The 17,239-nt window shown below is 44.6% G+C and overlaps 1 protein-coding gene across 1 annotated transcript in view; it reads left to right on the plus strand.

Annotated features, from left to right (window-relative positions):
* The first annotated feature begins 1,360 nt into the window (after positions 1-1,360).
* LOC105075934 (melanoma-associated antigen E1-like) overlaps positions 1,361-17,239 on the plus strand; it is a 38,531-nt gene continuing 22,652 nt past the window's right edge. The window contains exons 1-2 of the mRNA XM_074359685.1: positions 1,361-1,846; positions 3,398-4,493. Coding sequence (XP_074215786.1) covers positions 1,731-1,846; positions 3,398-4,493 — 1,212 coding nt within the window. The 5' untranslated portion in view covers positions 1,361-1,730. The remainder of the gene's footprint in view (positions 1,847-3,397; positions 4,494-17,239) is intronic.

Below are 17,239 nucleotides of genomic sequence, written 5' to 3' on the forward strand. Positions count from 1 at the left end.
AATCTTACAGAACTGTACAAGATCTTTATGGTAGAGAAGAAAAGTCCCAAATAGAGATGTGTAACATGTTTATTCAAGAGAACAGAATATTATAAAGATGTCAATTCTCCTTAAATAACTTAGTTTTAGTACCTTACCTGTAGCTTCCAAGATGACAACCAAACTCGGGCTGCCCCAAATCAACCCTGGAAAACCTAAAGAAGGAATGAACAAAATGATTTCAACAATAACAGTAAAATAATCATGAAAAATCCCTGAGAGTACTAGGTCTGTACTGAACTAGTGCTTGTGTGAGGGCAGTTGAGGGCATGCCATGAAATTGAGACAGGTCTAGGGAAGACAGGGTCAGTTGGAGCAAAGGTTTTAAATTTTCATCCTTGTTTCTTCCACTGTGCCTTAGGCCAGTGAATTTCTACTCCTGGACTATGGGGTAATATCAGGACAGCACTAAAGTTTGGTTGGTTGAGGCAATATGAGTCCAGATGTTGTCTGAATAAAGACATAAAACGTCTTTTGTTGGTGAGGACTGGGCTTTTCTTTACGGTCATCTTAATAGGCTATAAGGCATGAAAGAAAATAGAATAATAAGGACACTTGAGATCTACTCTTTTAGCAAATTTCAAGCAAATAATATATTATTACAAACTGCAGCCAACATGCTCTACAGTAGGTTCCCAGAACTTCTTCATCTTATAACTGATCAATATCTTCCCAATTCTCTTAGCCTCAGCCTCAGCCTCTGGTAACCACGATTCTACTCTCTGTTGCTATGAGTTGAACCTTTTTTTTCAGACCACATATAAGTGAGATCATGTAATATTTGTCTTTCTGTGTCTAGCTTGTTTCACTTAGCATAATATCTTCCTAGGTTCATTCATGCCATTGAAAATTTAAGGATTTTTCACCACACACACAAAAACAGTAACTAAGGGAAGTGATATGTTAAATAGTTTGTGGCAATCATTTCACAAAGTATGCATATATCAAAACATAACATTGTATTCTACATACAGAACTATTTTCATTAATCAGAATATAAAAAAAATTGAAAGAGAAGAGCAAGTATCACAGCAATTGCACATAATGACAAAACTTCATTCCAGAAACTTTGATTAAAGACACTTATATCAGTCAAGAGAGGACCAGAAAGAGGTGTAAGGCTAAGGAGCTCACCACTTTCTCCATGGGGTTCCTAAGGACCAGGGTAGGGGAGAAGACTGAAGTTAGAAAAGGGAGGAATTTCAGGACTGCTAGAATTCAATATAAGTTCCCTAAACCGAACACTGAAACCCACAGGATTCTCACCTCTTACAGCCATCTCTGGGAAGCCTCAAGCAGCAGTGGCCAGATGAGATGTACCTGCACTTCACACCAGGAGGCTCAGGGAGCTGATGTCTTTGATGTTGAGGCCTTGGCCTCGGGTCGGCAGATGGGAGGTAGACCAGCACCTGCTGGCAGTCAAGGGAAGACCCTGAGAGAGGACTGAGAGGAGCACCCACCAAAAAGAGGGGCCCAGAGAGCTCCCGACTGTCAGTCTTGAAGGCCCCAGACATGGCTGCTAGGCTCAGGCCCCAAACACTTCCTGCTGGGGTACCCGAGGGAAGTGAGAGGCACGGTCTGCGCCCAGCGGACTCAGCTCAGCAGAGGGAGAAGCCCCAGGACCCGCTGAGAGCCCACGGAAGGTGCACACGCTCCTCGACCCGCCGGCTCTCCCCCGGAACCCCGCCCCCATGGCCGCGCCCCTGCTGTCCTCCCAGAGGCCCGGATGTGCGCGACCGGAAGCCAAAGCGACGGCCCTGTCACCACACTCAGGGCCTGACGCCATTCCTGAGAGCTGCCGCCCAGGGTGAGCAGAGGGAGGAGCCCCGCGTCCTGTCAGGTGTCCAGGTGTGAGGTATCCTGAGTTACGAAGGCGGGGACACGCCCCCGACACCCCGGGTCCCTTTGCCCCCCAGAAGAGGCGGCCCGCCAGGCCGTGCCCTCCCGCCCCTGCTCTGGGCCCCGGAGGACCCCGCGTGGCTGTTAGGCCCAGAGTCCCCTCACTTCCCCGCGGGGTGCCGGGGAGGAGGCCTTGGTCCCAGGCTGGTGGAGCCCGGCTCAGCTCAGTAGAGGGGGAGCCCCAGGCCCTCCGGAGTGAAGGAGAGACCCTGCGGGAGCACCGAGGGGACCCCACACCCGGGAGCGGGGGCCGCAGACCGTGCTCCTGACAGCGGCCTGGGGGTCGGGGCAGGGCTGAGGGCTGAGGGCTGAGGCCGGGCGCCCTCACCTCGTGCCCGCTCCGGACAGCGGCCTGGGGGTCGGGGCAGGGCTGAGGGCTGAGGCCGGGCGCCCTCACCTCGTGCTCGGAGAGGCGGGAGGCGGGAGGCGGGAGGCGGGAGGCGGGAGGCGGGAGGCGGGGCCTGGTCTGAGGGGCTGGCGGCCTGGCAGCACGGGGCGGGGGGTGTTTCTGGGCCTGGGGAGACTCAGGGTGAGTCCCGCAGGCCTGTGAGACCACCCTCCCCGTAACAAGGGCCCCTCGGATCCCTCCCCGACGCCAGCCACTTCCTGCCAGCCAAACACTGAGAAGTGAGGCTGCTGTCTGCGAGGGGAGGGGCTCGAGTGAGGCACGGTGTGGAGGGGCGAGCGTCAGCCACAGGGCCTCGACCTGTCTGCTGCAGGCTGCAGGCTGGGTCGCACTCTGGCCGCTGGGGCTCCGCAGTCACCCTCCCTTCCCCCAGATGAGTCTCCAGGAGGTGCTGCCATTGGTGGGAGTGGACAGCCCTCAGGCCAGAGAGAGCAGCTCCAGGCTGCACCAGCGGTCCAGGGAGGACCCCCAGTGAGGACTAGGCCAGTCCCCCACCCTGAAGAGAAGGGACCAGAGAATGTGGCCTGTCCCCTCCTGTCAACCCTTAAAAGCCCAGGAAAGGACTGTCAGGCTGAGACTTCCATCACTTCCTCTCTCAAGTCTAAGGGAGGTTAGACCTCTGTTCTGAAGGGGCAGCCACCGGACAGCGGAAGGGAGGGTCGCGGGCCCTTCAGTGGTGGGCTGGGTGCTCCCCCTTGTCCTCCTCGTGGCTCACACGGGAGATGGTAGAGTCAGCTTGAGAGCAGCAGAGGGGAGGGGGTGGAGTCTTGCCAACAGTTGTCATCCGGACTCTGAATGTGACCGAGAGGAACTACCTCCCCTGCCAGCCCCCACTGTCACCCCAGTAAGGCCCAGGCAGGGCTGTCTGGCTGCGGCCCAAGCCTCAGTCTGACGTCGTCCACAGCGTCCTCAGGGCACAGGCTGACCAGGAGAAGGCAGCCCTGCGGGTCCTGGAGCGGTGCCCTCAAGGACCCTGCAGAGGCGGCCTTGGTGAGAGCCAGGGAGGAATCTCCCTGCTGAGGGTGCTCAGGCATCTCCCTGTCCCTCCTCCAGGTGTCCTCCTCGCCTGCTTCCCTGCCCGCAGTCCTGCCTGCTGCTGTCCCTGACCTGTGTCATCATGCCTCGGGGGCGCAAGAGCAAGTGCCGTGCCCGCATAAAGCGCCACCAGGCCCGGTTGGAGACCCAGAATCTCCAGGGTGCACGGGCCACTGAAGCTGCCGCAGCAGAGGGGGAGACCCCCTCCTCGCCCTCTTCTGTTTCTCAGGGTTCTCCCCCGAGCTCCCCTGCCGCTGGCACTAGCCAGCAGCCTGAGGGAGCCGTGGCCCCCAGCTCTCCCGAGGCGGGGGGTGCGTGCTCGGGGTCTGAGCAAGGTGCCCAGAGCCAAGAGGAGAGGGCCAGCGCCTCCCAGGCAGCATGCTCCGCTCAGAGCTCTCTCAGAGATCCTCTGACCAGGAAGGCGTGCAAGTTGGTGCAGTTCCTGCTGGAGAAGTACAAGACCAATGAGCCCATCACGCAGACAGCCCTGCTGAAGATCGTCAAAAAGAAGTACAAGGAGCACTTCCCCGAGATCCTCAGGAGAGTCTCTGAGCGCTTGGAGCTGGTCTTTGGCCTGGAGCTGAAGGAGGTCGACCCCAGCAGTCACTCCTATGCCCTGGTCTGCAAGCTGGGCCTCCCCAGCGACGAAAATCTGAGTGGTGATAGGGGGCTGCCCAAGTCTGGTCTGCTGATGACGCTCCTGGGCGTGATCTTCATGAAGGGCAACCGTGCCACCGAGGAGGAGGTCTGGGAGTTCCTCGGTGCGTTGGGGGTCCACCCTGGGAAGAGGCACTTGATCTTTGGGGAGCCCAGGAGGCTCATCACCAAAGATCTGGTGCAGCAGAAGTACCTCGAGTACCGCCAGGTGCCCGACAGCGATCCTCCCCGCTATGAGTTCCTGTGGGGCCCGAAGGCCCACGCTGAAACCACCAAGATGAAAGTGCTGGAGGTTCTGGCCAAGATCAATGGTGCGGTCCCCAGGGCCTTCCCCAAGCTGTATGAGGAGGCTCTGAAAGATGAGGAGGAGAGAGCTGGGGTGACAGCTGCTGTCAGTGCTGCAGCGTGTGCCAAGGCCCGTGCATGTTCCAAGGCCAAGTCCTGCAGCTCCTCCCAGGTCTAGGGAAGCCGGGGCAGCTTGTTCACTTTGTGTTTAAGAGATCAGCCAAGCGTCTAAGTAGTGCATGGTAGTACGGGTCCAGGGGACAAAGTACAGACCTAATTGTCTCCTGTTCTAAACTAGTAGCTTCTATATGTTATTTATTTATTTAGGTTAATTCAGATGTTTTTTCCTTGTAATAGATAGTTTATTTTGCTTTAGAATATGCACTCATGAGTGATATTGCACTCATATTTATTGTTGTTTAAAGAGTTTGAAAGTTACAGTTTTGCTATATGTAAAAGAAATTCACCAACCATCGGTTTTTTTTTTATGATCCAGAAGTAGATAATATGCCACTGCAATAGATATTTTCCTGGAATGGTGAGAGAAGACCACAGAAAATACTTAGAAACATAAAACAGAATAAATAGTTAACGTAAAAGATATTTAATTTATGGTTTGCCTTATTTCTTTTAAACTTTCTTTCTGTAAAAATAAATGATATTTTGACTTATATAGCTTATTTGAGAATGTTTGCTTCTTTTCTTCTAGTGCACTGTATATTCTCTGCTATCCACTGAGTTAAAAATAAACTCTGATGGGAGGGTGGTATTTTCAGGGTTCATAATAATCATATCATAACTGCCATTCCTTAAAGACCCTTTATATCTTAATCGGTATGCCACTGCTTTATATGTAGTACACACATTCCATATTCCTGCAGGGTAAGATTTAGCAGACCCCCTTTATAGATGAGTAACTTGCAAATATCTCAAGTTCACAAGACTGTTTTAAGTGACCTCAACAGGAGTAGACCCAGTCTGGATTAGTCTAGAATACACACTGCTCCAATTCTCCCAGCCTAAGCCAGATGTTATGTCTTTTCATTCATTTTTCTTCTCACCACTCCAAAATGTATCTCATGGGATCAAAGGGGCCCTGTTTCCAAAGCACTGTTTTGGAATGTAGTAATAGTAATGTTGAATAAGTAAATGGTACGAGTAAAAAAAATAATAATAATAGAGCTACAGTCATCAAGACAGCATGGTATTGGTACAAAAACAGACATGTAGACCAATGGAACAGAATAGAGAGCCCAGAAATGAACCCACAGACTTTTGGTCAACTCGTCTTTGACAAAGGAGGCAAGAATATACAATGGAATAAAGACAGTCTCTTCAGCAAATGGTGTTGGGAAAACTGGACAGCAGCATGTAAAACAATGAAGCTAGAACACTCCCTTACACCATATACAAAAATCAACTCAAAATGGATTAAAGACTTAAACATAAGACAAGATACAATAAACCTCCTAGAGGAAAACATAGGCAAAACATTATCTGACATACATCTCAAAAATTTTCTCCTAGAAGAAATAAAAGCAAGAATAAACAAATGGGACCTAATGAAACTTACAAGCTTCTGCACAGCAAAGGAAACCAGAAGTAAAACAAGAAGACAACCTACGGAATGGGAGAAAATTTTTGCAAATGAAACCGACAAAGGCTTGATCTCCAGAATATATAAGCAGCTCATACGACTCAATAAGAAAAAAATAAAATAACCCAATCCAAAAATGGGCAGAAGACCTAAACAAGCAATTCTCCAAGGAAGACATACAAATGATCAAAAGGCACATGAAAAAATGCTCAATATCACTAATTATCAGAGAAATGCAAATCAAAACTACAATGAGGTATCACCTCACACCAGTCAGAATGGCCGTCATTCAAAAGTCCACAAATGACAAATGCTGGAGAGGCTGTGGAAAAAGGGGAACCCTCCTACACTGCTGGTGGGAATGCAGTTTGGTGCAGCCACTATGGAAAACAGTGTGGAGATTCCTCAAAAGACTAGGAATAGACTTACCATATGACCCAGGAATCCCACTCCTGGGCTTGTATCCAGAAGGAAATCTACTTCAGGATGACACCTGCACCCCAATGTTCATAGCAGCACTATTTACAATAGCCAAAACATGGAAACAGCCTAAATGTCCATCAACAGGTGACTGGATAAAGAAGAGGTGGTATATTTATACAATGGAATACTACTCAGCCATAAAAACCGACAACATAATGCCATTTGTAGCAACATGGATGCTCCTGGAAAATGTCATTCTAAGTGAAGTAAGCCAGAAAGAGAAAGAAAAATACCATATGAGATCACTCATATGTGGAATCTAAAAAACAAAAACAAACAAACAAACAAAAACAAAGCGTAAATACAGGACAGAAATAGACTCATAGATAGAGAATACAGACTTGTGGTTGCCAGGGGTTGGAGAGTGGGAAGGGATAGCCTGGGATTTCAAAATTGTAGAATAGATAAACAAGATTATACTGTATAGCACAGGGAAATATACACAAAATGTTATGATAACTCACAGAGAAAAAAATGTGACAATGAGTGTGTATATGTCCATGAATGACTGAAAAATTGTGCTGAACACTGGAATTTGACACAACATTGTAAAATGATTATAAATCAATAAAAAATGTTAAAAAAAATAATAATATTCAGTGACAATGTGGTGCAATATCAGATAACCTGAAAAGATCAGCATCCCCTCATTTATTCTTCAAGGTTCTCAGGGACATAAAAGCCTTGGTTTAAGGGCTGCGACCTCAGATCAGTGAAGGGAGGAGTCCTAGCCTCTGACAATTATCAAGGTGAAGACCTTAGAACAGTAGGAGCCCCACAGAGTATACCCTGCTTTCTGCCTTGTGTGGCCATAGGCAGAGCTGCCTGTCTGAGGTACCCCTTCTTTTCCTGGGGGGGCAGGAATTCTCAGGGAGGTGAGTTCTTGGTTATGTGGCATCAACTCCAGTTCTGCCCAAATAGGAGATCCTAACAGGCCTTAATTGGATTTAAGGTGAGGATACTGGGTGCTGATGAGTGGACCCACATGACAAAGGGGACCACACAGAGGCCCCAGGCAAGGGTAGCCAGGGAGTAGCTCCCTGGTGTCTCAGGAAGGTGGAAAGCCTGAGCCTGAGACTGGCAGACTTAGTAGAGAGTAGAGGGTGGAGTCCCATATGCTACCTGAAGTCAAGGTGAGAAACCTGAGCTAGGACTGAGGGGCCACTGACTCCAGAAGAGTGGGGTCTCATAAAATTCTCCTCAGAAGACCCCCAAGAGCCTTGGACGTGGATGGACAGATGTGGTCCATCCTGACTTCCAATTCAGAGTTTCCAAGAAGGTAATGGCTTCGGTCTGAGGAGAAGAGCCTCAGGTGAGTGGAGGGTGGAGTCCTAGTTCTGGTCAGGAGTCAAGCTGAGGACCTTGGATGAGGAACAAGAGGACTACTCAGCCCAAAACAGAGGAGAAGGCAGAGTCTCATCCTTGACGTCAGTCTAGGAGGCCCAGGACACAGCTTTCCAGCTGAGGGCCCCCTCTTTCCACTAGGGTAGTCTCAGAGAGGTGAGGGCCTCAGTCTAATGCGAGCAGCCTCATTCAGTAGAGTGGAAAACTAGTCCCTAATGAGAGCCAAGTTGATGACTCTAAATGAGGATAATGGGATCCCAACCAGAACAGAGTGGGCTACATAGAGCCCTGCCAGTGATATCTCCCCTTGGCAAATCCAGGAATGTTGGCATGATGAGACCCACTCATTTCCTTTCAGAGCATCTCAGGGAGATAAGGCACTTGGTCTCAGGAGCCAACATCAGGTTAACACAGGGAGGAATTCCAGGTCATATCAAGACAAGCAGAGGACCCATGAGGACTGAAACCACTGAAATCATAAAAGTGAGGACACCACAGAGTCCCTCCCCTACTGTCAGCCATGAGTGACCACAGGCAGTCACACCCACATGAGGCAACCCTCACATCCTCCCAGGTGGTCTCAGGAAATTAACGGCTGTAGTATGAGAGGATAGGCCTCTTTAGGTCATGGGAAGGATCAGGGTGAGGACTCTGACTGACAACCGAGGGGAACAACCACAGCTTCAGCACATTCTCAGCCCCAGAAAGCCCCAGGCAGGGGACAGAAGAGTAAGCTCTGCACCTGTGACAAACGCCCTTAGTCTCAGGGATGCTTAAGCCACTGCAGCAGTGGCACCAGAAGAGTGCCCCCTCCTCCTCCTCTCCTGTTCTGCAGGGTACTCCCCAGAGGTCCCCTGTGGCTGGCACTCCCTAGAAGCCTCAGAGAGCCCCAGCCACCACCACTGCTTCTGTAGGGGTTTTGTGAACAAGATCTGACGAAGAGGCAAGATGAGGACAGGACAAGTACGTCCCTGGCAGCATCTTCCAATGAGCGCTAATACATAGATCATCTCACCAGGAAGGCGAGGATATTGGTACGGTTTCTGCTGCACATCTATAAAATGAAAGACCCATTACAAAAGCAGATATGCTGAAAATTGTCAAAAAAGGTATAAGGATCACTTCCCTGAGATCCTCAGGAGAAACTCTTGGGTGGATGGAGCTGATCTTTGGCCTTGAATTTAAAAAGTGAACCTCAGGAGTCACTTAAATGATCTTGTCAGTGAGCTGTATCTTCCAGCAACGCAAGTCTGAGTGGTAATAGGGGGCGGGGTATTCAAGTCAGTCTCCTGATGACGCTCCTGAGCATGATCTTCTTGAAGGGCAACTGCACCAAGAAGAGAAAATCTGAGAGTTTTTTTCTCTTTTGTCTTCAATTTTCTTTTTTTTTTAAGTTGAGGTATGGTATAATAGACATACAACATTATGTTAGTTTCAGGCATACAACATAACGATTCGATATTTGTGTGTGTGTGTGTGTATATATATATATACACACACATAGCAAAATGATCACCACAGTAAGCCTAGTTAACATCTATCACTATATATAGTCACAAAAAATTTTTTTTCTTATGATGAGGACTTTTCAGATCTATGTTCAGCGACTTTCAAATATGCAATACAGTATTATTAACTATGGTCACCATGTTGTACATTACATCCTGTGATTTTTATTTTATAATGGAATAGGATTGGGGTCTATGCTGGGAGAAAGACTCTTCATGAAAAGTCCAGGAGGTTCATCACGGAAGATTTGGTGCGGCAGAAGTACCTGGAGTAGCGCCAGGTGCCCAACAGTGATCCTCCCCGCTATGAGCTCCTGTGGGGCCCGAGTGCCCATGCTGAAACCAGCAAGATGAAAATCTGGTGTTTTTTGGCCAAAGTCAATGATACCATCTCTAGTGCCTTCCATTTCATTTTGAAAAGACTTTCAGAGATGAGGAAGAGAGAGCCTGAGGAATAGATGCAGCCAGGTTTAGCACCAAGGCCAGCACACCTTCCACGGCCAATACTAGCAACTACTCCTGCATCAAGTGAAGTCTGAGGGACACTCTTCACCTCTTCAGTGAAGAATATAGTTAATGTTTTAAGTAGTGGAGACCAAGATGGGACTGGAAGGAACACAGTGCATATTTTATTTGTGTTCTCTGTCTATATGAGTAACTTGTAGGTCTACTTTTTTTTTTTTTTGGTATTTTTCAAATATTGTTTCTTTTCATTTAAGGTTTATTTGACTTCAGAACAAAAGTTTATAAATGACATGGATCACATATTTATTACTGTTTTTCAGATACCAGTTAGAGTTTGATATTTTATGAAACCAATTTAGAAATCTTCCATCTTTTTTATGATCTAGAACAAGATAACACAGCAATGGAACAGGGATTTTTCATGGAAATGTGAATGAACTCTGCAATAAAATAATTAGGGTCAAGTAAAAGAGAAAAGAAAAAAAGTAAATGGTGATAAATTTTTGGTTTAGTTTATTCTTTTAGTACTTCCTCTTGTAAAATTAAAAGATATATATCTGGATTTTCTTAGATTATTCAAGACTGTGGGAGAAATTAAATAATAATAAAGTAGATATCCTGATCACTGTCACTCTTATTCCCTAACCATTAATTGAGCATCTGCTCTTTGGAAGGCTCCATGGCAGACCTGGGGATGGTAAGAAAAAGACAGAGCAACTGTCTGTAGAATTTTAGAGACTAGAGGCTGCTGCTATATAAAGAAGATGGTGAGGTACGCTAAGACCTACACAAATGACAAGTTAAAACAAGGGGTGATGAAGAGAGGAGGTTTCAGATGAGGGCAGTCAAGTGTAAATGCTTTGAAGCAAGGCCATAGGGAGCTTGGGGACATGGCAGTTCCCTCAAGGAGGTCATTTTAAGTTAGGCAGGATAGTGGGCTAACTGAGGCTGAGAGAATTGTGAGTGGTGACTGAGTATTAGATGGTGGGTCTCAAAGCTGAGAGACTAAAGTCTGGAATGGAAAATTACCCTTAACTTTTACTGTGGGACGGTGGGTAAACCAGAGAGAATCTCCACCTGAGGCAGAACTGAAAGGGGTCCCATGCTTCTGTCCCAGTGTGGGTGAACACAGGGCACAAACTGGGTGTTTCATTCCTGTCATATCCAGGGAGCTTCTGATAAAGAAGGATGATACTTCCTTGGTGTGAGATGTCAAGAGGTCACTGCAATAGCACTCTTTGCACTGGAGTCAGAGGGCCAGAGGTCACTCCATTAAAGGGGCTTTTAGGAAACTCTAAATGAAGGCTACATTTTCAGTGGTGGTGAAATGAATGAAAATAGTGGTAGTTTGGATGAAAAGGCATGTGGGAGGGAAGTTGTGGGTCCTTGACACAAATTCTAGGACCTCTGAGCTGTATCCAGCTGGGGAAGACTCCTGCACCCTCAGATAACATATTTTCAAATGGGAAAATTTTACATAGTTTTACTGGCTAAGCAGTGTTTTGTTCTTTCCAAAGTTGCTGCGTATTTTCTGACATCTCATGAAATTTTTTTTAAATCCCAAAAAAGTTGGTATTATGGTCTGAAGTCATGATTACCATAGTAATAAATGCCATTCTTTAAAGACCATTGTTCCGGGTGCTTTACAAACATCACATATATTCCAACAGCTCTATAAGACAGGGCTTATCAGACTCACTTGCAATTTTCTTAAGTTCACAGGACTTGTGACTGAGCTGGGACCAGAGCCCTGGTCTGAATGTATCTGGAGGCCACACCGTTCTGCTCCTCCCAGGTTGAGGCAGATATAGTGGCTTTTAACTAACTTGTCTTCTCACTACACCAAACTATATTTCAAGCAATAAAAAGAAGAACCTGGTAGCCAAACTACTACAAACAGTCCTGACGAAGGAAGATTAATACAAGAATCAGCTACAATTTGGGGATTTCTGTGGGCTTCATTTATCCAGCATCTCCCTGCCCCTCACTCCAGGGTTCCTTGAAGGCTGATTGCCCCGGTCCCAGCACACATGATCAGCCCCAGTGTGTTCCCAGATTACAGGGCCTTCTCCAGGGACTTCTCTACTGAGCCTTCATATCCAATTCTGGAATCTACTGATGTGTTGAGATCGGCCTCTGAACAAATACACTGATGAGTAAGCTTACCTAGATGGTCAATAACCAAAGCCTCCCTCATACATTGAAGGTGAGGAAAGACCATGGAAATCATTGTGTAGCACACATCTACTGAGGCTGAATTCTTCAGAAGCCAGAGTCTTTCTACGAGAAGAAATATAGTTTCTTGGCAGACATGCTGTCTTTGAACAACAAAGATCAAAATAATTCACCACCCTTCTTCTGCCTCTGATCTCAGTATTCGCCCCAGAGGAAAACCCTGGTTTTGCCTTGTGCCTAATGACACCTGTAAACGTGTCCTGCATGTTCGGTCATGCTGAGAGTGGCTGGGACTCAGAAGCAGGGTTGTGACGTGCTTCAGTAGAAGGAGAACATTCTCATCCTATTGAGACTCTAGAATTTATTGCAAAGGTGAGTTCAGAAGGGTGCTATTGAGTGAAGGAGGGGGGCCCTCTCTGCTGAGACTTTATAGCATCCTTTTGAAAATTAAATGTGATCCAGTATTTGAAAGCACCTCCCATGTAGCAGGATTCAAAAGAAAAGTTGGAGATTTGCAAGGCCGGTGTGGCCTCCTTAGAAACTCCACCAAGAAATGGAAGAGGGCTGATGAAAACAAGCTCTAATTGGTCTTTGTTGAGCACCTACTGTGTAACAGTGGGTTGGAGGGAATGCAAGTGCTCGCTCATCTCTTGTGTTGCCCTCCTTCCTGGGCTCATGGGGAGACCACTTTCCCAATCCACCTGTACTTAGGAAAGCTCGTGTGACTACCATAGACACTGAACTATGAGCAGAAATCGTGTCACTTACAGATCAAGGCATTCCAGAGATGCCATCTCCTTTGATTCTGCTGTTAACATGATCCCAGGCTGGATGACGGAACCACAGTGTGACAGAAGCCTGGTTCCCTGAGTTCCCTGACAGCAGAGAATACCTGCAAATCCACATTGAGAAATAAGCTTTTATTGTGTTAAGCTGTTCAGAGTTCAGGTTCTGTTTCTCTTATCAACAGGCAGTTACTTTAACTTATACACAGTTGCTACTTCTATTGTTAGGCTATCTAAATATTTTAATTACCAAGATAATGATGGATATATTCCTGTATTAAAAAAATTCTAACAATACAGAGAAATTATAATTGGCCCTTACAGTATTGTTAGTAAACTCAGCACCCTCATCTTGGATTGGTGTTATACTAAAGCTGATTCTAGGTTGTTTCTTAAATAAAATGTACCATAAAATATACTGTGATTATTCAACATACATGAGTTCACTGGTATTTTTTTCTGCTATATTTAATCTACCATCAGTCCAAACCAGTGTCTATTTTTTAATCTCAGACATTGTAACAGGGAAATATATACAAGATCTTGCGGTAGCTCACAGCAAAAAAAAAAGTGATAATGAATATACGTATGTTCATGTATAACTGAAAAATTGTGCTCTACACTGGAATTTGACACAACATTATAAAATGACTATAACTCAATAAAAAATGTAAAAAAAAAAACTCAGACATTGTAGCTGGGTCCTCTTGAAGTTCATTTTGGGTCTTTTTTTACATCTTCCATACCTCTATTTAACATGTTTCATCTTTCCTCTTGTTTTTTGAACAAATAGCATATAGTAATAATAAATCTTTTGAATCCTTATCTAATTATTTTATCATGTTTCATTTCCAAATTAGTTTTGATCAATTAATTTCTGTGCACACTGTTGGGCATATTTTCTTCTTTACATGCCTGATGATTTTTAATTATACACCAAATACTATGAATTTTGCATTCTTCACACTTATGCAGCACAGATGAATTGAACATTTTTTTTTCAATCCATTTATCTTTTTGAGCTTTGTTCTGGGACTCAATTAAGTTACTTTGAAACACTATGATCTTTTTGATTCCTGCTTTTAAGCTCTTTTACGTGTGACCAGAGAGCAAAAATCTAGAGTTAATCTTGCATCACTATAGAGACAAACCTTTCTGAGTACTCTCTCTCCGATGCCCTGGGCATGATATATGATTTTCTACTCTGACTAAAGAGAAGAAAAAATATTCTGTCTTGTGAGGGTCCCAGAATTCTCTGTGTAGTTCTCACCCTCCAGTCCTTTGTTCTATGAACTCTCAGAGGAGCTGTGTCCTCCTCTGACCCTCAGCCTCATCGCCACTCTGGAAGACAGCCAGTGTCATCTAAGCTACTGTCCCCAGGCTGTGGGCTCCAGGCAGCAAGCTGAGGCAATTCTAGTTTCACCTCGTTAGTTTTCAGTCCCTCAGGAATCACTGTCTTTTTCTATTGGATATCCAATATATTGAAAATGGTTCTCATAAGTATTTTGTCATTTTGTTGGGTTTTTTTTTGGTTAGATGTTTCACATAAGTCATTAAATCCTGTTATTTCATCTTTGCTTGAAGTGGTAGTATAATACAAATTTAAAAGCCAAATTACTGCAACATGCAAATTTCCCAAAATAAAAACCAACATTTCAAACTCATTCAAATTAAAACTAAGATCAAAAGGTTGTGGGACACACATCCACATCCACACAACTAACATACATGTATATATGTTACATATGTGAACACACATATGTATATGTGTGTATATGTATACATACATATATATGTTCATACAGACATATTCAAATATAAGTAGCAGAGTATAAACCTGTAAAGCAAAACACAAACAAGGTTCCTCTCCTGATGGTAGAAAATTACAGGATTTTAAATTTTTACTTATGTTTGACAGTTTCCAACACTGCTGAAACACATATGAATTACATTTAAATGATAAGACAATGTAAATATTCAAAATGTGATTTAGACACCAAAAATAAACATACAACCTCTAGAGGCTTTTTCCCCCTACCCAGTATTAATTAACTTCTTGCCTGATTCTTTTCAGCTTCTGATTTACTTACTGCTTTTCTAAATAGGGAAATAAATTACTAGTAGTTGGGTATGTGTACTCAACCAACTTAAGAACCTCCCTCCAGAAAAAGTATTAAAAAGTATTAATCATATTTTAAAAGCAGAAATTACATTTATATCTAAAATATATTCCCCCTGACATGACTATATTTGTTATTTACATGAAGGACTCTATGAAGGTAATATTGGCAGCAATAAATAACAGTGATCACTTTCAGTGTTGTAAATGCTATGCCCATATATTTATCAACAAAGCTCATTATGAAGAAATTGTGTTACTTAAAAATATGTCATTTTTTCATTGCTGCCATTAATTCTAAGTAGTGACTAAAAATGTACTTTTATTTAAACACTCCTTGATTTCCCAAAGAACAATGAAAAGTAAATCAGCATTTTCCTTCATGGGCTGTTACTGAACACAGTGTTTCTTAAGTTAACATATGAGTATCTGTTACAATGTGAGTATCACCTAAGCAGAAATGGAATTCATGACTTTCTTAATTTTTCTTCTCTACTGTGAATGTTGTTACTTTCCTAGTTAGCATCAGGGAGCAAAACTTGCCACCCCAAAATGTCTTTTTGGCATGCAGATTATTTCGAGCTGAAAAGACACAAGGCCCAAAAAACTCAGGAAGAAACTCTGACCATCCCCTTAAGTTGCCTAAAAGAATTTAGACATAGTTCCCTGAATAGAGCTATCACCATAGATATCTGCATAGAACAGAGGTTAGGTGTGGTGGGAGAAACTTGGCAGGGCCTAGAGATCAGAGTCCAGTCTGTGTCCCATTGTCTCTGCCTGGCCCAGTAAGCATTTGTTTACCAAACATTTGCTTTTCCATCTCCCTGTGAATTGCCTTCCTTCCTTTGAAGTCCCAAACCACTAGCCCCAACATCCTCTTTTGTCTTTAGCTGAAGATGATATTCAAGGTGAGGGTTTTGGCCATTTTGGTGAGTGACTCAGTTCTCCTGGGTCTCTCCTATGTCTACATGTTATTAAATTTTGTTTAATTTTATCCTATTAATCTGTCTCATATCAATTTAATTCTTAGACCAGCCAGAAGAACCTAGAAGGGCAGAGAGATATTCCTTCCTCCCTGATAATAGCTATATCTCACATATTTTCTGCACTCAGAATTCCTCTTCATAAAGATTTCAATGACAAACTGTACTGTTAACAAACTCATTAAAGATTTCACTCTTATTGATATAATCCCATATTTCTTTGTGACTTTGAAATTTTATCCTCACAGTATCCTGTCCTTTCTTATTCTGAGTCCCCTCAGAGGGCACCACTGTGAGTGGCTGCAGAGGCTGGGCTGCAGGCTTGTCTTCATGGGTGGGGGGGTGGCGGCAGTGGCTGATGACTTGATGATTTCAGTATTCTCTGTTTACTGATATGGTTTGCAATATTTTTCATTCACACTTACAAGTAAAAACTTTCCTTATTTTGGCACTTTATCATCTTGTTTCTTTAATATGCTCTGCTGAAAGGTCTGAATGATTTGCTGGCTGTTACATACTTTTTATACAACTAAACAGTACTACTGGTTCAGAAGGCAGTTATCTTTATTTTGCTTTATCACGTACTGTCATTTTTTCATTTTCAGAAACTCCTGTATTGCATATTCATTGCTGAACATGGACAGTTTCCTATACTTCTGGCTGTATAAAACACTGTTAGAGCAGGCAGAGAGCTAGATATGAGCAGAGAAGGGGGACATAGACCAAATGGCAGGAAACTACATCTTGTGAACAACAGGGGACCTTGGGCAGACCGAGAAAAGCAGGAACCTCTGGACTGATAAGAAACCATACGTTCTGGGTTGACAAGTGTGAATGAAAAATACTTCAAAAATACTGGCCCTAGATAGCTTGGTGCTTGTCAAAGGAATGAATTCAGTAAGCCCAAATGTTTGCTTCCTCCAATACATAGAAAAGTGCTAAATTCTTTAACCTGAGATGTCTGGTTTTCTTTAGTTAACAAGTCATCTTTTACTGTTCCAACTACCTGGTCTTTGTTGTAAAACTCCTATATATCCTAGCTCCTCCCCTATCTCTTCGGAGCAGTCCCTCAGAGAGATCTGAGAGGCTGCCATCCTTGCTCAAGTCCTCCCGCCAAATACAACATAACTCTCAACTTTTAGGCTGTGTATTTATTTCATTTGACACAAGTGTCCTGGAGGCAGACAAAGAAAGGTGGGAAAAGACAGGAATCTCCAGCATCAGAAGGTATCCTTTTGCTCATTATGCCCTTATCCGAATTCCCCATCAAGACTAAGGATAAAAAAATCCCTCCTCCCCTTGGGAAGGTGGAGCTGGGATAAAATTCAGGAAATACCGCCCCAAACCCCTCTTTCTCCAGTGAATTTTCTGCCCATTCACTTTTACACCCTATGTAACCAGTTTGCCAAAGAAATTCGGGGCAGCTACTCCCTTGAGCCTGCCCGCCACTCTCCGCCTG

Source organism: Camelus bactrianus, chromosome X, assembly GCF_048773025.1.
Source record: "Camelus bactrianus isolate YW-2024 breed Bactrian camel chromosome X, ASM4877302v1, whole genome shotgun sequence".
NCBI lineage: Eukaryota > Metazoa > Chordata > Mammalia > Artiodactyla > Camelidae > Camelus > Camelus bactrianus.